General features: G+C 43.4%; 1 protein-coding gene and 1 non-coding gene across 4 annotated transcripts; one reads left to right on the forward strand and one right to left on the reverse strand.

Annotated features, from left to right (window-relative positions):
* Positions 1-419: 419 nt before the first annotated feature.
* On the reverse strand, positions 420-24,532 carry ERH (ERH mRNA splicing and mitosis factor). 3 transcript variants are annotated; one of them, XM_036311130.1, is made up of 4 exons: positions 24,374-24,532; positions 21,112-21,199; positions 18,546-18,666; positions 420-1,155 (listed from the first exon to the last, which is right to left on the reverse strand). In XM_036311130.1, exons 1-4 carry the CDS (start codon positions 24,515-24,517, stop codon positions 1,128-1,130), a joined length of 381 nt encoding a protein of 126 aa, XP_036167023.1. In that variant the 5' UTR covers positions 24,518-24,532; the 3' UTR covers positions 420-1,127. The 3 variants fall into 3 exon arrangements, with proteins under 3 accessions (XP_036167023.1, XP_036167010.1, XP_036167017.1); XM_036311117.1 differs by lacking the exon at positions 420-1,155 and adding an exon at positions 10,981-11,474; XM_036311124.1 differs by lacking the exon at positions 420-1,155 and adding an exon at positions 17,156-17,244.
* On the forward strand, positions 18,845-18,949 carry LOC118661369. The gene has a single exon (XR_004969313.1). It is a non-coding gene; the product is annotated as a U6 spliceosomal RNA (small nuclear RNA).
* Positions 24,533-24,806: the final 274 nt, after the last annotated feature.

The raw sequence follows: 24,806 nt of genomic DNA on the forward strand, positions 1-24,806 counted from the left end.
TATCAAACCTACAACACTTCACAATAATTCCTTAATACTGTACTGGTGGAATCTTACCTGTACTACCTTCTCTACCCTTCTTGATCTCTAACAGGAACAATGTGTCAAATGAAAGCCTTGAAAAAGACTAAGCATCAAGGCAAGATTCGCCCATACTTGGATCGCTCTGGTAGCATATGTTTAAAACACTCCTTGAAGTAGCCTATCAGAAAAGGTAAAAGGATACCTCATGTTGGTTTTTTAAAAAATATATTTTATTGATTTTTTTTTTTACAGAGAGGAAGGGAGAGGGATAGAGAGTTAGAAACATCGACGAGAGAGAAGCATCGATGAGAGAGAAACATCAATCAGCTGCCTCCTGCACACCCCCTGCTGGGGATGTGCCTGCAACCAAGGTACATGCCCTTGACCGGAATTGAACCTGGGACCCTTCAGTCCACAGGCCAAAGCTCTATCCACTGAGCCAAACTAGTTAGGGCAACCCTTGTGTTTTTAATAACCTTTTGTCACTACCCAGTGTGGCAAGGACAAGCCGTTAGAAAACAGAAAAGTGTTCCTTCTCTGATCAGCTGGTTGCCAGGCTGCTGGAGGGTCCGAGGCCTCTACCAAGGTGCAGGGGTAACTTTGTGGTAACAAATATTTTAGACTTCCTTCTGGTAGTGATGTTTTAACACGTCAGTATGAGATGTTTCTGGGAAATAAATTTTATTGAAGTATAATATGTATAGAAGAGTGCACAAAAACTCTCAAGTTCACTTACTTTATAATAATTTTCACTGACAGCTCTATGTTTGTCCTGAGGACTAAGTTAATCACTGAAAATGAGATGTAAACAGAACAGCTGCTACTAGGGTAGCCAATCATATGAATGTTTCCCATGTGAAATCATCTCTGTGGATGAGCAGGACTGGAAGGGCGCCCCCATGAGGAGTGGCCTGGAGTGGGGAGTCAGAGGACCAAGTAGGGGGAGATATCTATGCAGAGGGTGGCTGGGTGGAGGGCATCAGAGCCCAGGTGGGGTGAGGAGGCTGTCCATGCGGGGGACCCAGTGATCCTACTGTCCACGGGCGCTCAGGACAGCATGTTCCATGTTGAGCACCAACACTGACTCACTGTTGGGTGGTGTGTTAAAGTGGTGATATTGAATCTTTTCTTCTTTTTTTTAAATATATTTTATTGATTTTTTACAGAGAGGAAGGAAGAGAGACAGAGAGTTAGAAACATCGATGGGAGAGAAACATCAATCAGCCGCCTCCCGCACATCTCCCACTGGGGATGTGCCCGCCACCAAGGCACATGCCCCTGACCGGAATCGAACCCGGGACCCCCCAGTCCGACGCTCCATCCACTGAGCCAAACCGGTCCCGGCTGAATCTTTTATAAAAACTATAATCCCAGTATATAAGCCAGGTCAATATTACAGAGATGGTCACTTCACAAACAGGTCACACAGGCCTCAAATACTCTGTTGTTTTAAGTGTGATCATTAGCCTTTTACATGCAGGAAAGATGTGATTTCTCAATCCGACCATTTTAATAGATAACTGAGAGTCTGCTGGCTCGGAGAAGCCATCAAAGGGGGTATCAAGGCTTCCACCTTAAACCCCTTATAGCTGCATCAAAACTTCATGCTAGCCCTGGCCAGTGTTGCTCAGTGGTTGGAATGTCAGGCTGCACAACAAAGGGTTGCAGGTTCGATTCCCAGCCTGGTCAGGGCTTGTGTGGAAGGCAGCCAATCAATGTTTCTCTCTCCCCACCTCCCTCACGCCCTCTCTTTAGAAATCAACGTGTGTGTGTATCCTCGGTGAGGATTAACAAAAAGCAACTTCATGCTAATGAACATTTGTCCTCAACAGTCTTTTAGTACCTGTGCCTTCAAATCCTTTCGTAACACTCCTGAAGGGAGCGAAGCAGTCCCCCTCTCTCACAACGGTAACCTCTTGTTGGGATTTGCTTAATAACTGGGGAGAGCATTATGATGATCCTTCCTGGAATTGCTTCATACGTGGAAGGAAGTAGGGTAACCATGCCTCTAACAGGCATCTGGGCTCAGAGTGTAAAGGACAAAGGTATCTCTGGAAGGGCCAGGGCCATTGGAGAGAAGAGGCCCAGCATTATTGGGTGCTCCTCAAACTGTTTACCCTGGAGCAGGTACTAAAAGACTCAACCATACTCTTTTCCCCTAAGACTAGAGGGGCAATGTAGTTGGTCACGTTTGGGGGGGTCCTGGAACATAGCAGGTACTCCCCTACTCTGTAGGTGAAGGTAGGAGTTAGCATTACCATGGCAACCCCCCCCCCCCCCCGCCGGCCCTCAGACTTCCAAGGAAGAAACCATGATCTATCCCATTTCTCTTAAATTACAGTCTTCAAACCTTAAATTCAAACATCTCTTGACAAGGATTCAGGGCCTGTCTCAGGTAAGTGATGTAATCTGTCCTCATTAGCCTTCTCCCTACTCTCTTGAAAAGCATAAAGAAAATTACTTTTGGCACAGAAGAGGCTTTTAAACCAAGCTCTTCCCAATATGTCTCAAATTGAACATCCAGTTGAAACACATAATTACCAACTAGAAAGGAGTGTGCTAGATAAGTTGACACAGGATCTCCAAATGTAGCTGAAGGGATTACTATTGCCTTTGAAGGTAAAATATGTTTCTTAGATCAGGCTTACAAGTCAGTGTAATGGAGGAGACAAAGTGAATCACTAAGAAATCCCCCTTCTCAGGTTTCTCTTGCTGAAATTCCCTTTAGACCAGAGGTCTCCAAACGGTGGTCCATGAAGTCCGAAAGATTGGCGACCACTGCTTTAGACCATCATCTAGCTTTTCCCAACTTCTCCATTTCCCAAATGTCCTCCTGATTTTAGTCTCTCAGGCGCTCTGTATCTTTGCTACCTCCTCAATGTCTGAAAAAGTCCCTTCACTTAGTTTGTCGCTTGCCACTTAAGTCTGGTCCTAACTCTGTATGGATAGAAGTGGAAGTCCTTGGGAGCTTTTTAAGAATTCCTAGTCCCAGGTCCTAATCCACATGGACTGAACCAGATTCTCAAGAGCAGGGGTTGGCAAACTACAGCCCACTGTCCAAATCCAGCCTAGTCTGTTTTTGTATGGATGACAGGCTAAGAATGGTTTTTACGTCTTTGAAGGGTTATAATGCAAAGAATGTGTGACAGAGACTACATATGGCATGTAGTCTAAAATATTTACTACTTACCCATTACACAAAATGTTTGCTGACCCCTAATCCAGAGGAAGGGTCTGGGAATCTGATTTTAAAAAGCTTCCAAAGTGATTGTGGAGTATCAGTTGGTAGACCAACATTTGGGATCTATTACTGTGGTGGAAAGAATGTGATCTCTATAATAATAAAAGCATAATATGCCAATTAGACCGATAGCTGAACAACCTTCCGGGTGTCATTCTGGATGAAGCCACGGCAGTGGGGGCCAAGGCAGAGGTGGTTAGGTGCAATCAGGCAGACAGGCAAGAGGTTAGGAGCCAGCAGTACCAGATTGTGAGAGGGATGTCTGACTGCCGGTTTAGGCCCAATCCTGCAGGTCCGAACTGGCAGTTGGACATCCTCCGAGAGGTCCCAGATTGCAAGAGGGTGCAGGCCAGGTTGAGGGACACCCCCTCTTCTTGCACAAATTTCATGCACCAGGCATCTAGTTTTTATATATGAACAAATTGTATTTTTAAAAAAAAATTTTTTTTATTGATTTTTTACAGAGAGGAAGGGAGAGGGATAGAGAGTTAGAAACATCGAGAGGGAAACATCGACCAGCTGCCTCCTGCACACCCCCTACTGGGGATGTGCCCGCAACCAAGTACATGCCCTTGACCAGAATCGAACCTGGGACACTTCAGTCCACAGGCCGACGCTCTATCCACTGAGCCAAACCAGTTAGGGCAACAAATTGTATTTTTAAAAAATGTCCTTCCAACTTAACTCCATCCATATTACCAATCTCTTTTTAGTTTCCAGTGAACTTTGCCTTCCTTGCCTATACTTACTTACTCACTCCATTTCCCCTACTCTTTGGTTTTTGTCTTTATATTATACTACTGAAGACTCCCTAAATTTCAAATCTAAAGCCTTTTTATAATCCCTCATCTTACCTGTCTCACTGGAAAAATCTCTTGACTTCTGGGACATTATATTCTTTTTCCAATCTAGTCTACACAGAGCAGTGAGTTTAATCCTCTTAAATGCAAAGATTTGACAATGCCTTAAAAATCTTTACACTATCCACAGCCTATGAAACTCCCTATAGCTTCACATTCAAGGCACTCCAATATTAGCTGTCCTGGCTTTTATGCCATCACTCTCCTAAATACTTTATTCCAGCCATGGGACTTAACTTGCTGTTCCTCAAACATCCCCAGTTCTTTACTACCCCCTTATTATTCCTCTTTGCAAATTTTAGCCATTCTTCAAGGCCCAGTTCAAATATTTCCTCTTTCATGAAACCAGCTAGATGTGACATCTTTCTTAAATCCTGTGGATAAAAGATTAACAAAATTCCTGCTGTAGGGACAAAATTGACCTTGGGTTAATTTTCTAGCTCTGGCTGTGTTTCTAAGCAGAAATGATGGAATGTATTACTAGGCAAGATTGCATATGGTACGGAGAGCTTCAAGGGCAGAGGACCCAGCAGCATCCAGGATGCAGGAACCTGAGTCGCCCCCGGGCTCTCCACGTTCCCCAGCCCATCGGAGGAAGAAGCGGCAGAAGCGCACGGTGTACAGCATAGAACAGCGGCTGCAGCTGGAGGAATTCTACAAGAAGAAACGCTACGGGACCTACGAGGAACGCGAGACCCTGGCGAAGCAGGTGAACGTGCAGGATCACCAAGTGCAGGTGTGGCTCAAGAACCGCAGGGCCAAAGACTGCAGGCTGCAGCGACTGCGCGGGCAGCAAGGACAGGGAGCCCACGATGCGCCCCAAGAACCGGGAGTCCGCGCCCCTCAGCCTGCGCCTGCAGGCCCTGCATTCCAGGGGGACCCTGTGCTCCCTGCCAGCCCTGTGCTGCCTGCCACACCTGTGTTCCCTGAGGAGCCAGTGTTCCCAGCCGGCCCTGTGCTCCCCGCCGCCCCCCTGCACCACAGGGGTCCAGCTTTCTGCAGCCTCTCTCCGCACAGCCCCTTCGAAGTCTTCCCTGAAGCAGAGCACTGCGCCTTCAGCTCCAGCCAGGCCTGCTGGAGCCCTGCGCAGGGCGTCCAGGGCGCGGTCCCCGCTGCACTTGCTCCAGCTCCAGCCCAGGCCAGAGTCTGGCCTCAGGGCCCCTATGACTTAAGTTGCTCTACCAACCTTGTTGTGACCCCGAGAGTCACAGAGCTGCGCTCACCCAAAGGCTCCTGGGAGGGGCACTTTTCCTCCTGCCAGCCTTGGGCTGAGAATGAGGAGGATCCTTACAAGCTCCTGGATCTCTAAGGGATTCTGTCCCCGCCAAGTCTTGCAGATGCCTCGCGGGATGAGAGGGGACCCTGGTTTGAGCCCACGTGGGTGCGAGAAGCGCCAGTCCCTGCGTCTCCGCTGCCAGTTGCTCTTGTGCAGAGTCGGCGCACCTCTAAGCATCCACCATGGGGAGGTGGCCTGGGCTCCGCCCCTTGGTGGCCACTGCGCATGCGCGTGGCGTGCGACTGTTCTCTCCAAGGTCCAGGCTGAGCCCATTAGGGCGCACGTGACCTCGCTGCTGGTTCTCAGTGCTGGTGCTGGTGCTGCATCCACTGGAGAGCTGCTGCCCAGAACTTTCCCAAGGACCCAGGCCAGCCTCCACGCTCCTCCTGGCGGCGTGCTCTGGCACCGGTAGGACTGGGCGAGCTTTTCGAGTGTGCACATCTGTGACTTGCGGCTTCCCGTGCTTTTCCTATCGCATTGCCTGGACTCGGAGAATTGACCCTCTTCTCACGGCATCATAGGACACCAGGAATAGTCATCTCATAAAGTATCTATTTTTATTAATTTTTCTTAACATATTTGAATTGCTTCTATGTCTCGGCAATGAACGTGTTACAAACTTTGTCACATTTGTATTTTCCATTGGTAAAATTTATTGATTTTAATATATTCTATTTCACTATGACTCACTACCTGTTTTTATATTATGTCTTTGTCGTTTTCATCAGTGGAAAACTGGTGCTGCAAAGTAATAAATGTATTAAAAATTTTAAAAAAGACTGCATATGGTACAAATGATCTCTAATGGATAATTTATACCTAGGTTGAGTGAAAACTGTAAATACCTAGTGGAAATAGCTTTGTGCTTCTCTAATGTAGTGACTCTTAACTGGAGTATGTTTTATGCAGCAACATAGAAGCTATGTCTATGGAGTTATAACAGACTAGAGGCCCGATGCACAAAATTCGTGAGTGGGAGAGGTCCCTCAGCCCGGCCTGCACCCTCTCGCAATCTGGGAAGGCCTCTCGCAATCTGGGACCATTCGCCCCTAACCGCCCACCTGCTTGCTCCTTAGCGCTGCCAGAGGCGGGAGAGGCTCCCAACACTGCCACTGTGCTCGCCAGTGGTAAGCCTGGCTTCTGGCGGAGCGGTGCTCCTCCTGTGGGAGTGCACTGTCCACCAGGGGGCAGCTCCTGCATTGAGTGCCCCCTGGTGGTCAGTGCACATCATAGCGACCAATTGTTCTGGTCCTTCCATTGTTAACTCACTTAGGCTTTTATTTTAGACTAGAGGCCCGGTGCACAAAAATTTGTGCACTTGGGGGGGAGGGAGGTCCCTCAGCCCAGCCTGTGCCCTCTCGCAGTCTGGGACCCCTCGGGAGATAACGACCTGCTGGCTTAGGCCTGCTCCCGGGTGGCAGAGGGCAGGCCCAATCCCTAGGTGCAGCCCCTGGTCGGGCTCAGAGCAGGGCCAATTGGGGAGTTGGGGCGCTACCCCGTCATGCACAGAGCAGGGCCATTGGGAGGTTGGGGCACCATCCCCCGTCACACTCAAGGCAGGGTCGATGGGGGGGTTGCGGTGCCACCCCGTCATGCACAGAGCAGGGCCCATCAGGGGGGTTGGGGCTCTGTACCCTGTCATGCACAGAGCAGGGCCCATCAGGGGGTTGGGGCACCACCCTCTATCACCCACAGAGCAGGGCCGATCAGGGGATTGGGGCGCAGCCACTCTCACACTCAGGGCAGGGCCGATGGGGGGGTTATGGCTCTACCCCGTCACACACAGAGCAGGGCCCGTGGGGGGGGGGGGGGTTGGGGTGCCACACCCTGTCACACACAGAGCAGGGCCGATCAGGGGGTTGGGGCGCCGCACCCTGTCACACACAGAGCTGCAGGGCGATCAGGGGGTTGGGGAGCTCCCCCCTATCAGGCACAGAGCAGGGCTGATCAGGGGGTTGGGGCGCCTTCCCCTGTCACGAACAGAGCAGGGTGGATAGAGAGGTTGTGGCCCCGCCCCGTCACACACAGAGCTGCAGGGCGATCAGGGGGTTTGGGCGCTGCCCCGTCATGCTGATCCTGGTGCCGGGAGGCATATTACCCTTTTACTATATAGGGTAGAGGCCTGGTGCACCTGTGGGTGCTGGCTGGTTTGCCCTGAAGGGTGTCCTGGATCAGGATGGGGGTCCCCACTGGGGTGCCTGGCCAGCCTGGGTGAGGGGATGATGGCTGTTTGCAGCTGGTCACACACCCTTCAGGGTGGGGGTCCCCACTGGGGTGCCTGGCCAGTCTGGGTGAGGGGCTGAGGGCTGTTTTCAGGCTGGGGGTGACTGAAGCTCCCAACCGCTCCTTTTTTTCTTTTTTATTCTGGGCCAGCTTTAGCTTTGAGGCTTGGCTCCAGCTCTTAGGCCTCTGCTGCTGAAAGTAGGTTTCTGGCCTTTGCTTACAATGTTGCGATCCTGCTGGCTGAAGCCCGGCGGACTAATGCAGGTTTCTGGGGTTTTGTTTAGCTTCTATATTTGTTACATAGTTGCTTAGAGTTGCAGCTCAAGGCTGGCAGCGGCAGGCGGGGAGCGTTGGAGTCCTCCATCACTGAAGCAAGCAAGCCTCATGTTAGTTTCAAGCTGCCTGGCTGCCAGCCACCATCTTGGCTGGCAGTTAATTTGCATATCACCCTGATTAGCCAATGGGAAGGGTAGCGGTTGTACACCAATTACCATGTTTCTCTTTTATTAGATAGGATTGTGGCACCTGTTTTATACGAGGTCTCTAAGCCAAGCTAACTCTTAAACTTACCGGTCTTATTTATTGCACTTGAGCTATCATTTGTGGTGTGTCCAGAAAATAATTCTTGGATGGCTGTGTAAACTGCCATGAAGACTACTCACTCCCATGGAAGAGAAACTTTTAATGATGATGCTGGGTTGGTGAGCTGTCTCCTGTTTACTTTTGAGTAAATAGGTGACAAATGTGACCTATTCATGTATTTATGAATCCAAATGAGTCTAAAGTTTCCTTTGATAGGCATCAGAGATCCATCACTTACCTCACAACTATTCATTTTGTGAGGCTCCCAACGCTCAAGATCTTTGAGGTTAAGACCACGTCTTTTTCATTTAGTAGTTTTTGTGGTATTGCTGTGTAATCTGGGTGAACACCTTGAAGAATCTGAACTTATTTTTTCACCAATAGAGGAATAATTTTTCCTACCTCAAAGGGTTGTTGTGATGATTAAATATGTAAAAATGTTTCCTAACTAGTAAATGCCATTATCATTATGCTAATATATAAATTAATATTTCTTCTTCTAAAGTACCTCTACAAATATAGTAATATTTATTTTTAAACAGTTCATATATTAATCCCAATTTTCATTCCAATCTTCAAAAATTAGCAATCTGATAAGCAGGGATGAGGAACCTTTTTCCTACCAAGGGCCATTTGGATATTTATAACATCATTTGAGAGCTACACGAAGTTATCAACTTAAAAATTAGCCTGCTATATTTGGTCAAACATTTAATTAACCCACCCTTAATGCCTTGGTAGGGCCAGACCAAATTATTTTGAGGGCCTTATATGGCCCACAGGCTGGACATTCTCCACCTATAATAAAGGATGTGCCACACTCATATGAAGCTGGTGTCATATTAACAACTGCCCTGCTCTTTTTCCTCCAACCCAAAGTCTGGTCTGCTTTTAGGACAAAAAATTTTCTGCTCATCCCTTGGTGAAAGTAAACAGTTCACCACCATTTCCACCCAAACACAGGAGTAAGATATATAACTTATCCAAACAGTGCCTAAGGCATTTAGTGAATTGCTGAAATATTTTAAGCCACAGAACTGCAAGTAAAGTGAGATAGTTAAAATTTCTTTTATACTCCAGAAACCTCTTAGATCAAATGCTAATAGTATTGCCAGTAAATATTATAGAAATTTCCAGGTATGTAAAACCAGGTGAAATAGAGAACCAGGAACTTTTTAATTTGTTTGGTAGGTTTTACCTTTATGTAGCAGTATAAAATGTCACTTTATAAACAGAAATCAAACCTGTTTTACCTGTGGTTGGGGAAAGGCCACACAATCAATACTCCAACTCCCTGACATAACAGTGGTTGTAGCTTGGCCAGACCACTAAGTTTCATCAGACTTCACCTTCACAATGAAAAAGCTACTTCTCCTCTTCTGTGTAATTCTAGATAGTTAAATTTGTATTTTTCCATATTTATTCCAATCCTATTCTACCTTAAGCCTTATAAAGTATGACTCAAAATAATGCATCCCTCCTTTTTGCTCTCATCACCCAATATCTACGACCCATATATTTTCTCACATTCCACAGTAAATTTTATTTTCCTCTGTTAAGTCCAATACAGAAACTGTATTGTATCTAAAAATCAAGGGATTCCATTCTTTCCAGATGTGCTCAGAATGTTTTTGAAAAAAACTAAAATTAAAAAACTCACTTGGCCTATCCTATTAATATAGTTTTATTTCTACAAATAAAACAATATTAATAGGATAGGCCAAGTGAGAAGTAGGACAATCTGATTTACTTTTGGATTTTTTTTTCCTGTGAAAATATCTTAGCTTTAAAATTTCGCTGGTTCAGCCCAGCTGGTGTAGTTCAGTGTCAACCCATGAACCAGGAGGCCACGGTTTGAGTCCCAGTTAGAACACATGCCTGGGTTGTGAGTTCGAACCCCAGTGTGAGGTTTACAGGAGGCAGATGATCAATGATTCTCTCATCATCGATGTTTCTGTCTCTCTCTCTCTCTTCCTCTCTGAAATTAATTAAAAACATATATTTAAAAATATTGGCTGGTTCACATGAAATAACTACAGCTATAATTTTGGTAAGGCACCCTAATTTTAATAATCCTTTGATACAGTAATGACATTGATAGAACAATTACTCTGTAGAAAAAGTGTGCACATATAAATACTAACTTAGAATTTGGCCCTAATGTAGAAATGGGTTTGGGGACAAGGAGAATATAGGGGCACTCATGAAGCCTCCAAAAACCCTGCCAAACTCATAGTGCATAAAGATACTATTGGCTATCAGTCGTAATAGCAGAATCAGGAAATGTCCACATACTTGACAACTGGAGGTAAAATATACTGTATGTTCAAGTCAAATCTGACCACATTCTACATTAAAAGCAAGATTATCCTGTATTTTTCTGATGTCTTTCCCTTACCCTTATACTGCCATACAAGAGTGCCATTCAAATGCTGAAGGCTATGAGAAGGGCACAAGGACTTCCCACTGAGAGTACATAACCAAAGCTAAGAAGGAACTAACCGGCCTGCTGCTATAGATAAGCCAAGTCACCAGAAAGTCTTTCATAATGTTTGCATCCACAGTAAGTGCAAACCTTGAATCTACAAATGAGACTCACAAGACCAGAAAAACCTTGTTAGCGTTACATAAATCACATCAAAGTTCAACTTCAAATTCTGTAGCAGGCTATTGGTTTTGAGACTAATGCTTTGCAAGAAAATTCAATGTTCATGTTTAGAGACCAAAAAATGTAGAAAAATAAATAAATAAATAAAATATAAAGCAACCAGGGGAAAAATATAACTAAAGAACGTTTATTTGTTTTTCACTAAGACTTTATCTTAGCACATAATTAAACTGTCACTACCCCCCACCCCAACTTGAAGAAGGGTTAGTACAGTGAATGTTATAAAGCAGATATGAAGGATTGGAATCAACATTAACTGACAAAGAAAAACTTCTTAGTTAAGTCATCAAAACAATGTTTAAGTAAAAAAAGAGAAAAAAGGGGGGTGATGGGAGTTCAGATTGAACAAGATCCTCACATATCATCTAACACATTCAATCCTGGCTAGAGTGTACCAAAATGGAAACAGGATTACTATAATACAAAACTTCACTACAGACAGCTGTACACACCTGTGTTCCAAGCCCACCCCCAACCCCCAAATGCTTCCAGCACAACTATTTCCCGGCCTGTTGGGCCTGTCGACGAAGGAGCACATAGATCTTCTCTTTAATCCAATCTTTGTTATAAGGCTGGTATGTCTGGGTATCAGCTCGGTAACTGAGGAACAGAAAAGTAATAAACAATAATTGTCATGTGTTTTTGGGTTTTTTTTTTAAACTTCAAATTATAACTACCCAATGCTGGCACAGATACACACATGGTCATACATGAACTTAATGAAAATGTGAAAGAGCGCTGGTGTGTCTCAGTGGATACAGCATCAGCCTGTGGACTGAAGGGTCCCAGGTTCGATTCCAGTCAAGGGCACACGCCTGGGTTACGGGCTCAATTCCCAGTAGGGGGCATGAGGGAGGCAGCCGATCAATGATTCTCTCTCATTGATGTTTCTTTCTCTTTCCCTCTCCCTTCCTCTCTGAAATCAATAATATATTTTTTAAAAATGTAAAAGAGCTGATTACACGTTGAATTTTTAAGCTATGTGTACCATCTGGTAGAAACACTGCATGGCATCTAAGAGATGCAAAGGTGCAGTTTGCCTAAAAAAAGGGGGGGGGGGGCCCTAGGACAGCGATTTCAACTGTATGCCCCAACAATTCTTAGAACATGCAATACCTGATTGGCCTCTTTTCCCTTATATCTTATCTAATAAAGCAGGAATATGCAAATTGACTGTCACACCACAACGGTCAAGATGGCTGCACCCACAGGGGAGGCAGGGATTCCGTAACACAAGACGGCTGAGCTCACAGTGGAGGCCAAGTTCCCATAACGAGCCTTAACGAGCAATCAGCAGGGACCTGAGGCTGTATGGTGCTGGGCTGGGGCAGGGGACCTGAGGCTGTGCCCCCTGCCCAGTGGGGCTTGACGGGGGACCTCAAGACAGGACCCCCATCCCAGTGCTGGGCTGGGGGACCTCAGGGTGTGCCTGGAGACCTGCGGATGCGCCCCTGCCCAGTGGGGCTTGACAGCAGACCTGAGGCTGCATCCCCAGCCCAGTGGGGCTTGATGGGGGACCTGAGGCTGTGCTTCCTGCCTAGTGGGACTTGATGGGTCTGGATCTTTCCCAATGGGGGTGGGGCCAGCCAGGTCTGGGTCTCGCGCTATTTTGAGGCATGCACAGTTGGGTGGGGACTTGACTCTGGGTCCTGCAGCGAGCCCCAGACTCTGACAGGAGGAAGGTTTTCATATACATTTTACTAATTTTCTTTCATCTCTGACACATAGAGAAAAGGCGAATAGCAATATTAAAATATTTCCTCTAGTTCAGTGGTCCTCAACCTTCTGGCCCTTTAAATACAGTTCCTCACTGAAACTGGTTTGGCTCAGTGGATAGAGCGTCGGCCTGCAGACTGAAAGGTTCCAGGTTCGATTCCGGTCAAGGGCATGTACCTTGGTTGTGGGCACATCCCCAGTGGGAGATGTGCAGGAGGCGGCTGATCGATGTTTCTCTCTCATAGATGTTTCTAACTCTCTATCTCTCTCCCTTCCTCTCTGTAAAAAATCCATAAAATATATTTAAAAAAAAATACAGTTCATGTTGTGACCCAACCATAAAATTATTTTCGTTGCTACTTCTTAACTGTAATGTTGCTACTGTTATGAATCGTAATGTAAATACCTGATATGCAGGATGGTCTTAGGCGACCCCTGTGAAAGGGTCGTTCGACCACCAAAGGGGCCGCGACCCACAGGTTGAGAACCGCTGCTCTAATTAATTCCCTTTTAATGTGCACAAATTTCCTGCACCAGGCCACTAGTTGTCAAATAAAAAAATAAGAGCCAACACACCAATAGCAATCCCTTTTGAATGAATCAAATTATACCTTTTTTTTTGTCAGGTCAGCAAAAAATTAAATTCAATCCTTTTTACAACCCTGTGAGAGTAGAGTCCTCACTGGTACCACTGCGCTCCAGTTTTTGGCTAGAGAAACTCAAAAGGAATTGTCATAGTCTTCCCTTGAGTGGTTTATTAAAAATGAACAAGCTTTCTTTTACAAAATGCTTAACCAAATAAAAATAAACACTTGGCTTTTTATTAATGTCCGTATGTTACAAAAGTAAAACAATTTTTTTTTTTAAAAAAATATATTTTATTGATTTTTTACAGAGAGGAAGGGAGAGAGATATTTGAAACATCGATGAGAGAGAAACATCGATCAGCTGCCTCCTGCTGCGCAATCCCACGGGGATGCGCCGCACCCAGTTTACATGCCTTGAACCCGGAATACAACGCTGGGACCCTTCAGGCCGCAAGCCGACGCGCATCCACTGAGCAAAACCGTTTCGGCAAAAGTTTTAGAGAGGAAGGGGAGAGCATCAATGATAAAATCATTGATCAGCTGCCTCCTGCAAGCCCCACATTGGAAATAGAGCCTGCAATCTGGGCATGTGCCCTGACCCTTCCTGTCTCCGTCCCTTCCTCTCTCTAAAAATGTGCCGTGACCTCCTGATTCGTAGGTTGATGCTCAATCACTGAGTCCTGCTGGCGGGGCTGAATAAATTCCGCCCCCCTTCCTAATTAAGTACTAATCTAGTCTATTTCATGGTATGGCAGAATAGACTAATATATTTATAGTAACACTGGAAAAGAACTAAAAAAGGAATAGGAATTTTCAGAACTCTAATATCTGGGTGGAACAGCCTTATTTATTTAGACTACACCCTCACCCCAATAAGATCACTTTGGTAGTGAACATTTAGGAATTCATCAACTTGCACACTATTTTCAACTCAAGAAAAAGTAATAACGCTTTCTTTATGGAAAGCTGTGTGTTGATGGCTGCTAACTGGTGCTTGAAAATGAGACAATTAAATGTTAAGTACATTTATAAAATCCCAAGTTGTTGGCACAGATGAATCATTTAGCCTAGTGTTATGCTCAGACTGCAGGTTTATAGAATAGAAGCTAGGGGCTGAGAGTTGAAATCAGCCAGTGTCTTCACTGCTTTCAGGTTGTCTTTCTGATGAGTACCTCCTCATTACAATAACTAAGAATAAAAATGTCCCTTTTGTCTTTAAACAAAAACAGCCTACATATTTAAAAAGCTGTTACTTTCATCGTATAAAAAGTCCTGTCATTGCCAAATAAACTTAATGAGTACACAGTAATTTACAAACCAAAATTGGGCTTGCCCTGGCTGTTGTGGCTCAGTTGGTTGGGTGTCCTCTTGTGAACTGAAAGGTTGAAAGTATGTATGATTCCCTGTCAGGGCACATGCCTGGGTTTCAGGCTCTATCCCCAGTAGGGGGTGGGCAGGAGGCAGCCAATCTATGTTTTTCACGTTGATGTTTCTCTCCCCCTTCCTTCCTTTCTATAAATATAAAAAAAATATTTAAAAAAAACAAAAGAACAACAAACCAAAATTGAACTCAATTCCTGGCCTAAGGAGTAAACAACAGCCCAAGACAGAATCCCAGAAAAAGGCGAGGGGCAGGATGTACTAATTGTCATAATGACATACTTGCACTGTGTCTATTTGTTATTAATCCGCATCTGAGGATTTCTCCTCACTGAGTTTTAGAGAAAGTGGAATTGAGGGAGGGGGAAGTGGGAAAGAGAAACAGCGATGTGAGAGAGACACACAATTTGGCTGCCTCTTGCAATGCACCCCAACCAAGGGGATCAAACCAGCACTACCCAGGTACATGCCCTTGGCCAGGAATTGAACCTGAAACCCTTCTGTCTGTGGGCTGATGCTACAACCACTGAGCACACCTGCTAGGGCTGCAGTATATCTCTTAAAACCATTTTTACTTTGTGTAATTTTCACTGTCAAAAAACCCCAACACCTTTTTATTAGTTAACAGTACAATTTAACTCAACTGTGGCATTTCAAAATTATCATCCTATTTGTGGCAAATTTTAAATAATAAATCGATTTGTAATTTAAAAACCTGCCCTAGCCCTAGCTGGTTGAGCATTGGCCTGCGGACTGAAGGGTCCTGGGTTCGATTCTAGCGAAGGGCATATGCCCGGGTTGCGGGCTTGATCCCCAGTAAGGGGCATGTAGGAGGCAGCCGATCCATGAATCTCTCTCATCATTGATGTTTCTATCTCTCCCTCTCCCTTCCTCTCTGAAATCAATAAAAATATATTAAATACATAAAAACCCTGCAGCCGATCCATGAATCTCTCTCATCATTGATGTTTCTATCTCTCCCTCTCCCTTCCTCTCTGAAATCAATAAAAATATATTAAATACATAAAAACCCTGCCCTAATTTTGTCACTCTATTTAAAAATGGAGTTCCTGCCCTAGCTGGTTTGGCTCAGTGGATGGAGCATCGGCCTGTGGACTGAAGGGTCCATGGTTTGATTCTGGCCAAGGGCATGTACCTCAGTTGCAGGTGCCTCTCTGGCCTGGGCCTTGGTCAGGGTGCGTGCAGGAGGCAAAACAATCTATGTGTTTCTCTCACATAGATATTTCTATCTTTTCCTCTCTTTAAAAATCAATAGAAAAATATCCTTGGGTGAGGATTAAAAATGGAGTTCCTGTTATTTAGCCAATACTGTTGTGCTAAGCAAGCACTGGATCCTCACAGGTAGTCCTGTGAGGTAAATTTATCTAAATTTTCCAAATTAGCAAACTGAGGATTAGCAATATTAAACTAACTTGCCCCAGGTAACCAGCCAAAGACAGAGCCAGCATTCAAGCACAGCTATGGCTAATTCTGAAACTCCAGCTAGCTCTTAACCAAAACCTCTCATGGTGACTAAAGCATGAGCCTTAAATTTAAGTAATTCAGCATCCTACTCCCTGTTCTCACATTAAATTCTAGAAAGTAAATATATGGTATCGGTGATTTCATATTCAGTAGATGAAATGCCAACATCTGGGCCTCTCAGTTCCTTGAACGTTTCTCCTCCAATGATCCTGTCCCTTCCCTTTCTTTGACCAGATCCCTTTACAGTCGAACCTGGGTTCTCCAACTTAATTCATTCCAGAAGGCTGTTCAAAAAAGGATTTGTTTGAAAACAGAATCATTTTCCCCCATTAGAAATAATGTAAGACCTCCAAATGATTCCGTTTTAACCTTTCTTATATATAGTACATGTCTAATGTACTGTTTGTAATCTATAAACAAACGCTTTTCTTAAATTTATCGAACCCCACCCCCTACTAGCCGTAAATGAATCACTTTTAGCACTCAATGTAGGGTTGTCTTACAAGAAGTCAATATGCAGCATCTTCGCTTTTTCCTTCTAAATGCTATCACAGGTTGATTTATCAAATTAACAATTTCTCTACTTATTCAATTGTCTGTGATAGTTGTTTCAGAGCACTTTCACACCCTTAGCAACATCAGCACTCTTGATGGCCTCATGTTTTAAAATTGTGCTAATCGTCCATTTTGCCAGCAACAAAAGTAAAAAACAAACAAAAAAACATGAAAATATTCACAACACAATGTCCTGAGAGATGCTTTTTGTCATGTTGATGTATCAGCTGAAAGGGTTGTCAACCCCAAAGGAGACATTTTTACATTTTTTCTGTCTTGTGAACAACTTTGTTGAGAACCAAATTGTTCCAGATGGTAGATGTTGAAGAGGTTTTACTTTACCTTATTACTATCAACATCAATAACCCAATTTCAAGCATCTCATTCAACAACCCTTTGACCCCACTGTGACCTATAATTAATTGATCCTATTTCTGTCTCCACCCCACCCCAAACCCCACTTACATTTATTTCATGGTCATTCAGTCCCCTGCACAATACTCACTTGCATATACCCTCAACTTTTAACAGTGTATTTACTAATTATCTACCTGTAACCATCAGGTTAAAAGTGACTAGGCTCTAGCCAGGTGCGCTCAGTTGGTTAGAACTTCATCCCGAAATGCCAAGGTTTTGGGTTTGATCCCCTGTTAAGGCACATACCAATCAATGAATGAATAAGTGGAACAACAAATTGATGTTTCCCTCTCTCTCCCTAAAGTCAATATAAATTTTTTTTTTTAAAAGACTAGGAAAAAACCCATTATCACAATGATTTATTTCATTTTAAATGTATTATCAGATATCTCATAAATCACACATTTCCCTAACCCCTTCACCCTTCTGGATTATTTCCTACCTTCCATAAACCTTCACTACCTTCTCCCTCACCCTTGACTCTAAATGGTGTCCATGCTTCCTATTTTCCTGGCAAAACGAAAACAATTTTCTCCAACTCTACATCTGCATGCACTCCCTATTTTACTGTTACTGAACTGTCCATGATCCTAACTAAAGTCATCAATTTCTCACTCTAGATCATGTCATCAGTTCTTGGTTCTCCTTGTTGGCTGCCTACAATTCCTCTTTTCTCGTTAGCATACCTGCAGCTTTGTTGGCCTCTTATAGCTTTCCAAGCTTTTTATTTTAGAATTAGGGCATACATATTTTTCACCACCAAAAACCAGTTACTTCTAGCACAGTGTCTGGCATGAAAAAAATCTGAGAATAGAAAATGTGGGTCTAAAAAATCTCATTCTAACATACCAAAATATACATGGTTAACACTGGGTAGAATTAAAATTAAATTCCATTTCAGTCTTGCATATATTTACATTTTAAAAATAGTGCTATGAAGACAAAATAACCTTAGTTTTAATCCAAAGCCTTTGTTGTTTTGTTTTTTTTAAATATATTTTATTGATTTTTTACAGAGAGAAAGAGAGTCAGAAACATCGATGAGAGAGAAACATCAATCAGCTGCTTCCTGCACACCTCCTACTGGGGATGTGCCCACAACCAAGGTACATGCCCTTGACCGGAACTGAACCTGGGACCCTTAGTCCACAGGCCGACACTCTATCCACTGAGCCAAACCGGTTAGGGCCAAAGCCTTTGTTTTAAGGACAAAGACCACAAGGGGGGAAAAAACTAAGAAAAAAGATTGTTTAGTTTAAGGAACAAAGAATCACAACTTTGAACTTCTTAGTTAGCATCCTCTCTGCATACTAACTGCATCAAATTAGCAAAGTTCTTACATTTTCCTGTCTTTATGTTGCCAACATAACTTATGAGCCATATGTAGAGGAAATATTAGTTACTACCTAGCAGTCAGAATGCAAAGATCAGTGTCAGGCACAGAGTGAGCTCCCAACACCATAAACCACCTTAAATAGATGAATAAACAACAGAAAAATACAACTTAAGATACATGGTGGTAAATACTTACACAAGACAGCTGAGGTCCGCCAGATCATCAATAAAATCAAACAACTGGCTGATATCATATGTGATAGAGGGGCTGTTGGGATTCATTCTCTTCAGATGTTCTTCATACATTTTACAAACACCTAAGAGAATGGGGGAGGGAGGAAACCAAGATTTTACAATTGTTTAAACTTTAAATATGAATAGTGTTATATGATATTACAATACTTATTTTCATAAACTTGGGCTGGGAAAATAAGTTGGCTACATTTGTTTTCACTGTTACCACTAGCTATTTCATTAAAAAAAAAAAAAAGTACAGTGCTCGCTTTGGCAGCACATACACTAAAACTGGAACAATACAAAGATGAGCATGGCCCCCTGCACAAGGATGACACACAAATTTGCAAAATGTTCCATATTAAAAAAATTTATAAATTCACCAAAATGTTGGTGTTTTGTGCCTTAATAATAAAATGATAACTACAAGCCATTGGATCTAAAAGGACTTTAAAGACTTATCATATGATGGTTCCAACAAGTGAGGACTAAATAATGGGTCTTATCAGGCTTTTCAATATAAACATTCCTAAAGCCTCAGAGTAAAGAAAATCACCACTTAGGAATGATAGATGACAAACAGATGCTTTTCTATTTTGCTTTCAAAATCTGATACAATGCAAAAAAGACACCACAGACAACACCCCCCCCCCCCCAAAAACAAAACAAAATAGGCAACGAGGAAGAGATTATCATAACAGTATTTAACATCCTTGACTGTGGATTCAGACTTGACTCCATCTCCTGAACTCTGTCAAATGGAGATAACAGTACCTTCATAGAGCTCTTGTGAACAGTATATGAAATAACACATAAAAAGCGACTAGCACATATAATAAGCACATAAGTACTCAAATATAAGTAATAAAAATACAATAAAACAAGCAAAATCACTGACAGAAAGCCTACATTAACAGAAATATCTAAAAGGCACATTATTTTTTATTCAGTGACACACTCTTCTCTTGTTCCTACAAAATGCAAGCATAACCTTTTCGGTCCATTTCCGCTTCAAATACTTGCACTGACCCACAGCTACCATCATAATTAACAGTGAAAGACTAGATGCTTTCCCACTCAGATTAGGAAGAACATTACAATATCTATCTGTTCTTGCCACTTGTATTCAACATTGTACTGGAGTTGCTGGCCAGAGTTCATAAAAATTTAAACTTTTTGTGCTTTAAAGACACTATCAAGAAAGTGAAAAGGCTTGGGCAGCATGGCTCAGCGGTTGAGCGTTGACCTATGAACCAGGAGGTCATGGTTCAATTCCGAGTCAGGGCACATGCCGGGGTTGTGGGCTCAATCCCCAGTGTGGGGTGTGCATGATGCAACTGATTAATGATTCTCTCTCATCATTGATGTTTCTATCTCTCTCCCTTCCTCTCTAAAATCAATAAAAATAAAAAAAGTGAAGACAAGTCACAAACTGAAAAAGAAAATCTTTGCAGTACTTATATCTGATAAAGAACCTGTTATCCAAAATATGCAAAGGACTCCTAAGACTCAATAAGAAAACAACTCAATTAAAAAATTGGCAAAAAGCATGGTACCAGCTACCTAGAATCTGTCTTTAATTATAAGTAGCCTTTTTTCATAGGTCTACCCATTGTTGACTCCCAACGAACATTTAATCCAGTTAGCATTAGATAGCAACAAATCCAGAGGCATGCCTAGCAGCAGCTAAAAGATGACTATAAAATCCATATAGGAAAACAATGGACTATTTACTAGAAAGGGTACAGGGCATGTACAACTGGTTTCTATGATGTAACTAGAGGCCCAGTGCATGAAATTCGTGTACGGGTAGGGTCCCTAGCAGCTGCTAGCTGGGGCCTTCCTTCATTCCGCGCCGCCCCCTGGTGGTCAGCGCACATCATAGCAAGTGATCGAACTCCCCGTCAGTCAAACTCCAGCAGGGACACTTTGCATTTTAGGCTTATATATATATGATTAAATATAAAAATGAAAATCCGTGACTGTAATCTACATGCTCTCATCTAATGGTTTACCAAGTAAAGAAACACTAAGGGCTAATAGTTCTGTTCACAGTAGTACAGTGATGGCGAACCTTTTGAGCTCGGCGTGTCAGCATTTTGAAAAACCCTAACTTAACTCTGGTGCCATGTCACATATAGAAATTTTTTGATATTTGCAACGATAGTAAAACAAAAATTTATATTTTTGATATTTATTTTATATATTTAAATGCCATTTAACAAAAATCAACCAAAAAAATGAGTTCGCGTGTCACCTCTGACACACGTGTCATAGGTTCACTATCACTGCAGTAGTATAAGCTTATCAAATACACAACAAATTGCACTGATTTGGTTCCATTTACCTTTATTCTCTGAGGTAATTTTTATTTCTAACAATATCCCTAACTATCTATTTCTGCTGCTCAAATGAAGAATCCAAGAAATCTGGAGGACAAAACAAACCCAATTCCTAAATGAGACATATTCTAATAGTGAATATCAGGGGAAAATGATTTCTACCCCTTGATTTGTGTTTAAACTCACCTTCCATGCACTCATTCACTGATTCATAATCAGCATAAGTTCTTCCTTCTGGTCTCTTGGTAGGCTGTACCAGCAAAATGGTGTGAGACTAAAATGGAAAAATGTGATTTCAATATAAGGTTCTAATTCATGTTTGAGAAATTCAGAGTATGATATAAAGTCCTTCATGGCAAATCTATTTTCAATACTTACTGCTCAAAAGTAAGGGTTAAAAATTACTAAGAAATGACCAAATTTACAACTGTAGTCAAAATGATTATTATTGTTTTTAATATATCTTAATTGATTTCAGAGAGGAAGAGAGAGGGAGAGAGAGACACATCAATGATGAGAGAGAATCATTGATCGGTTGCCCCCTGCATGACCCCACTGGGGATCAAGCCCGCAACCCAGGCATGTGCCCTTGACCAGAATTGAACCTGGGACCCTTCAGTCCGCAGGCTGACACTCTATCCACTGAGCAAACCAGTCAGGGCGAAAATGATTATTTTTTAAGTGGTAGTGCTTTCCTGTTAACCAGTTTAAAATCATAATACTTTCCAAACCAGTTTTGGTCACTTTCTTCTTATTAGAGCTATTTTTGGAGCTTTTTGGTTTTATTAAAAATCCCAATATATTTATCTTAGTTTTTCCCTTCTTCTGGATAGATTTAGTCCGTGGCTTCCTTATGGCTCTCTCTCTCTCTCTCTCTCTCTCTCGAGAGAGAGAGAGAGAGAGAGAGAGAGAGAGAACCACCACTGCAAAATATACATTTTTAAAAAATTATATATATATACACACACACAAACTGTAAGTACTGTGGACAAAAAAGGGGCCACATCCAGGGGTGGGCAAACTTTCTGACTCGAGGGCCATAATGGGTTCTTAAACTGGACCGGAGGGCCGGAACAAAAGCATGGATGGAGTGTTTGTGTGAACTAATATAAATTCAAAGTAAACATTACATAAAAGGGTACGGTCTTTTTTTTTTTTTAGTTTTATTCATTTCAAACGGGCCGGGCCGTAGTTTGCCCTCGGCTGTACTAACCTAACAAGCTCAGGGAAGGCCTGCATGGCAGTCTCCCAAACTCAAAGACCTGAAGTAACCATAAAGGATGGCCTGAAATTAAAACTTTAACTAAAAGCAGTTATGGTGGGTAGTCACGTCCTGGGCTGGTTATCTTCCCCGACAAAGGTCAATCTTTACCTAAACTGAGCCTATTGCTTTTTGAATCTACAATAACGTATCAATGGAGTGTCAAAGTAATTTCCCTTTTTCTGGACCCCTCAAAGCACAGACACCACTCTGCAGAGACCACAAACTCCTCATTGTTATTAACTGTTGACTGTTAACTATCCGGCACCCACCTCAGTAAAAGAATCCCATCCCAGAGGTCTCCCGCTTTGCTATCTGCCGCCTCCCTAGTCTATCACCAATGGAGTTCATGTCACTCACTTACATCCCCTCTTTTGATTGTAATGTATATAACAAGATAAAAAAACTGCCCTTCTCCAGAACATAATCCCATTACATTGAGATTCTGCTTCCCGGCAATTGTCAACAGTTTGGCTCAAGTAAACTCACAAAAATTCTTTACAGGTTTGAATTTTTTTTTACGTTAACATTACATGTAGGCAAATAGAAATACGTATTTATATAAATATATCTGCCACAACAGGAAAATAAGATTGTGAAACCTAATCAGAAAAAAAAAAGTTATGCAGAATTACCTTTAATAAAATCCCTTTTCTCTGCTTACCAAGCAGCTATGATTCACTCTAATGAATGTTAATCCGGCTGTGTTACTTTTTTTCAACTCTAACAGACATGAACCCTAGATTCTCAGTGATTCTACGGAGGAAGAAATACTACATTACATACAATTTGCTCATTAGCTTTGAAAGAAACTAAAAAGCAAAGGTGTTTAAGGCTTTCGAAGCAGTAATCATTCATTTTAAATATGAATTCCAATTTTCAATTTTATAAGGAATCATCACTGATATTTATCCAACGAGGATAGGTCAATATTAACTGCTGCCACTTTTTCAGATTTTGACCTGAGCACTGTAACACAATACCCAACAGTGACATAAAAGGTAGAGAAAGAAGGAAACTCAGAGATAAAATGACTCGCCCACGGTCACATAGCTACTTATGACAAAACAGGAACTGGAAACCCAATTTTCGAATGAGTAGTCCTCCTTGGGAGGCTATGTTGGGTCAAATACTGAAATATCCTAATTCATAAAAGTACAACCTGAAAAAGTGCCTTCTTAACAATAGTGGCATAGCCTGTGAACAGTAACTGCAGCAACCAAAAAGGAAAGTTGAAGTAGCCCCTTAATCCCTGTGAGCATCTCCCTTTTGGGGATTAAAAAAAAGAAGGAAAAAAAAGCCCGCCCGCCCGCCCGCCCACTCCTCTACTACCCGGGCCAGATTGTAGGGAACCTGGACCCCCACGCCGAGCCTATCTTTTCAGCCCCCATTTCCAACAGAACGTAAATGCGGGTAAGAACAGGCTTGAGGGCTGAGACTTTTTAAAGAGTCAAGCTTTTAAACAGGGGGCCAGTTCACTGTCCCTCAGACAGATGGATGGCCGGACTATAGTTTAAAAAAAACTACGAACAAATTCCTATGCACACTGCACATATCTTATTTTGAAGTAAAAAAACAAAACGGGAACAAATACAATATTTGTATTTGCATGTGGCCCGCGGCCGTAGTTTGAGGACCCCTGGCTGAGAGTAACGCCAGACCAGGCACCAAGGGTCCTGGGAAAGAGAAAGAGTTACATATATTTTTAAAAGGTAGAGCACAGAATAAAAAAAGCGGGGGTGGGGGAGAATCGTTGCGAAAGCACATTACTAAGCAAAGACGCCCCTTCCTGGCCCAAACCCTGGCTGCAATCAATTCAAACTGTTAGCTCTGGGAACAGATTTCCGGACATTCCCTCGCCATTGTTCCTACCGAAGGCTGAGGCGTCAGAAGGGAAAGAGCAGCATCCCTACGTGTGACCCTACCGAGTCAGAAACAAGCGCATCCCGGGCGCCGCACGCCCCGCCGGAGCCAGCAGGAGGGCGCGCAACCGCAGGGCGGACCCGGGCTCGGGGCCTACGGCCAGGCCCAGCGTTTCCGCGGCGGGAAGGGAAAGGGAAAGGGTCGACCCACCAGGCGGAGGGCCGGGGAGCAGCACGCTCGCGCTAGACGGGCTAGGTCAAAGATGGACGGGGCTGGAGTCACCCGGAGGCTGGGGGCTCGAGGAGCCGCTCAGACTTTTCTTACCATCGCGCCAAACTCTTTCACTGCAGCCGCCGCCGACACACCGCCACACACGAGCTCAACCACAACGCCGCCAACAGCCAACCCCCGCGAGAGGAGCCGCCGGAAGTCGTCAGAGGCGCAGCGCGAAAGAGCCAATGGGACCATAGAGTCTCACATACTTCCGGCAACTAGAGCGGATTCCGGCCCTGTTTCAGCCATCTTGGATAAGGGCGACGAGCTACACAGGGAAACTTCTGGAATGTGAAAAATAATTTTTTCCCCCCCAAAACGCTTATCGGCCTTACTCTCATTGTGAGACATACAGCTAACGTGATCACAGATGTAAATAGTGACACAAGTCACTATTTAAAAGGCAGAGCACACAATAAAAAAGGGGGGGCGGAAATAGTTGCTCAAAAATGGCGGCAGTGTAAGAATGCCGGGCCATAGGTCA

This window comes from Myotis myotis, unplaced genomic scaffold, assembly GCF_014108235.1.
Source record: "Myotis myotis isolate mMyoMyo1 unplaced genomic scaffold, mMyoMyo1.p scaffold_m19_p_1, whole genome shotgun sequence".
Classification (NCBI taxonomy): Eukaryota; Metazoa; Chordata; class Mammalia; order Chiroptera; family Vespertilionidae; genus Myotis; species Myotis myotis.

What these genes read in the sequence shown, in the direction of transcription:
- ERH (XM_036311117.1), bottom strand. Translation starts at nt 24,517, where the DNA reads ATGGTCCCATTGGCTCTTTCGCGCTGCGCCTCTGACGACTTCCGGCGG. An exon ending in TGAAAGAGTTTGGCGCGATG is followed by an intron (nt 21,200 to 24,373) that starts GTAAGAAAAGTC and finishes TTTCCATTTTAG; the next exon opens with TCTCACACCATTTTGCTGGT. An exon ending in GCGGACCTCAGCTGTCTTGT is followed by an intron (nt 11,475 to 18,545) that starts GTAAGTATTTAC and finishes TCTGTTCCTCAG; the next exon opens with TTACCGAGCTGATACCCAGA.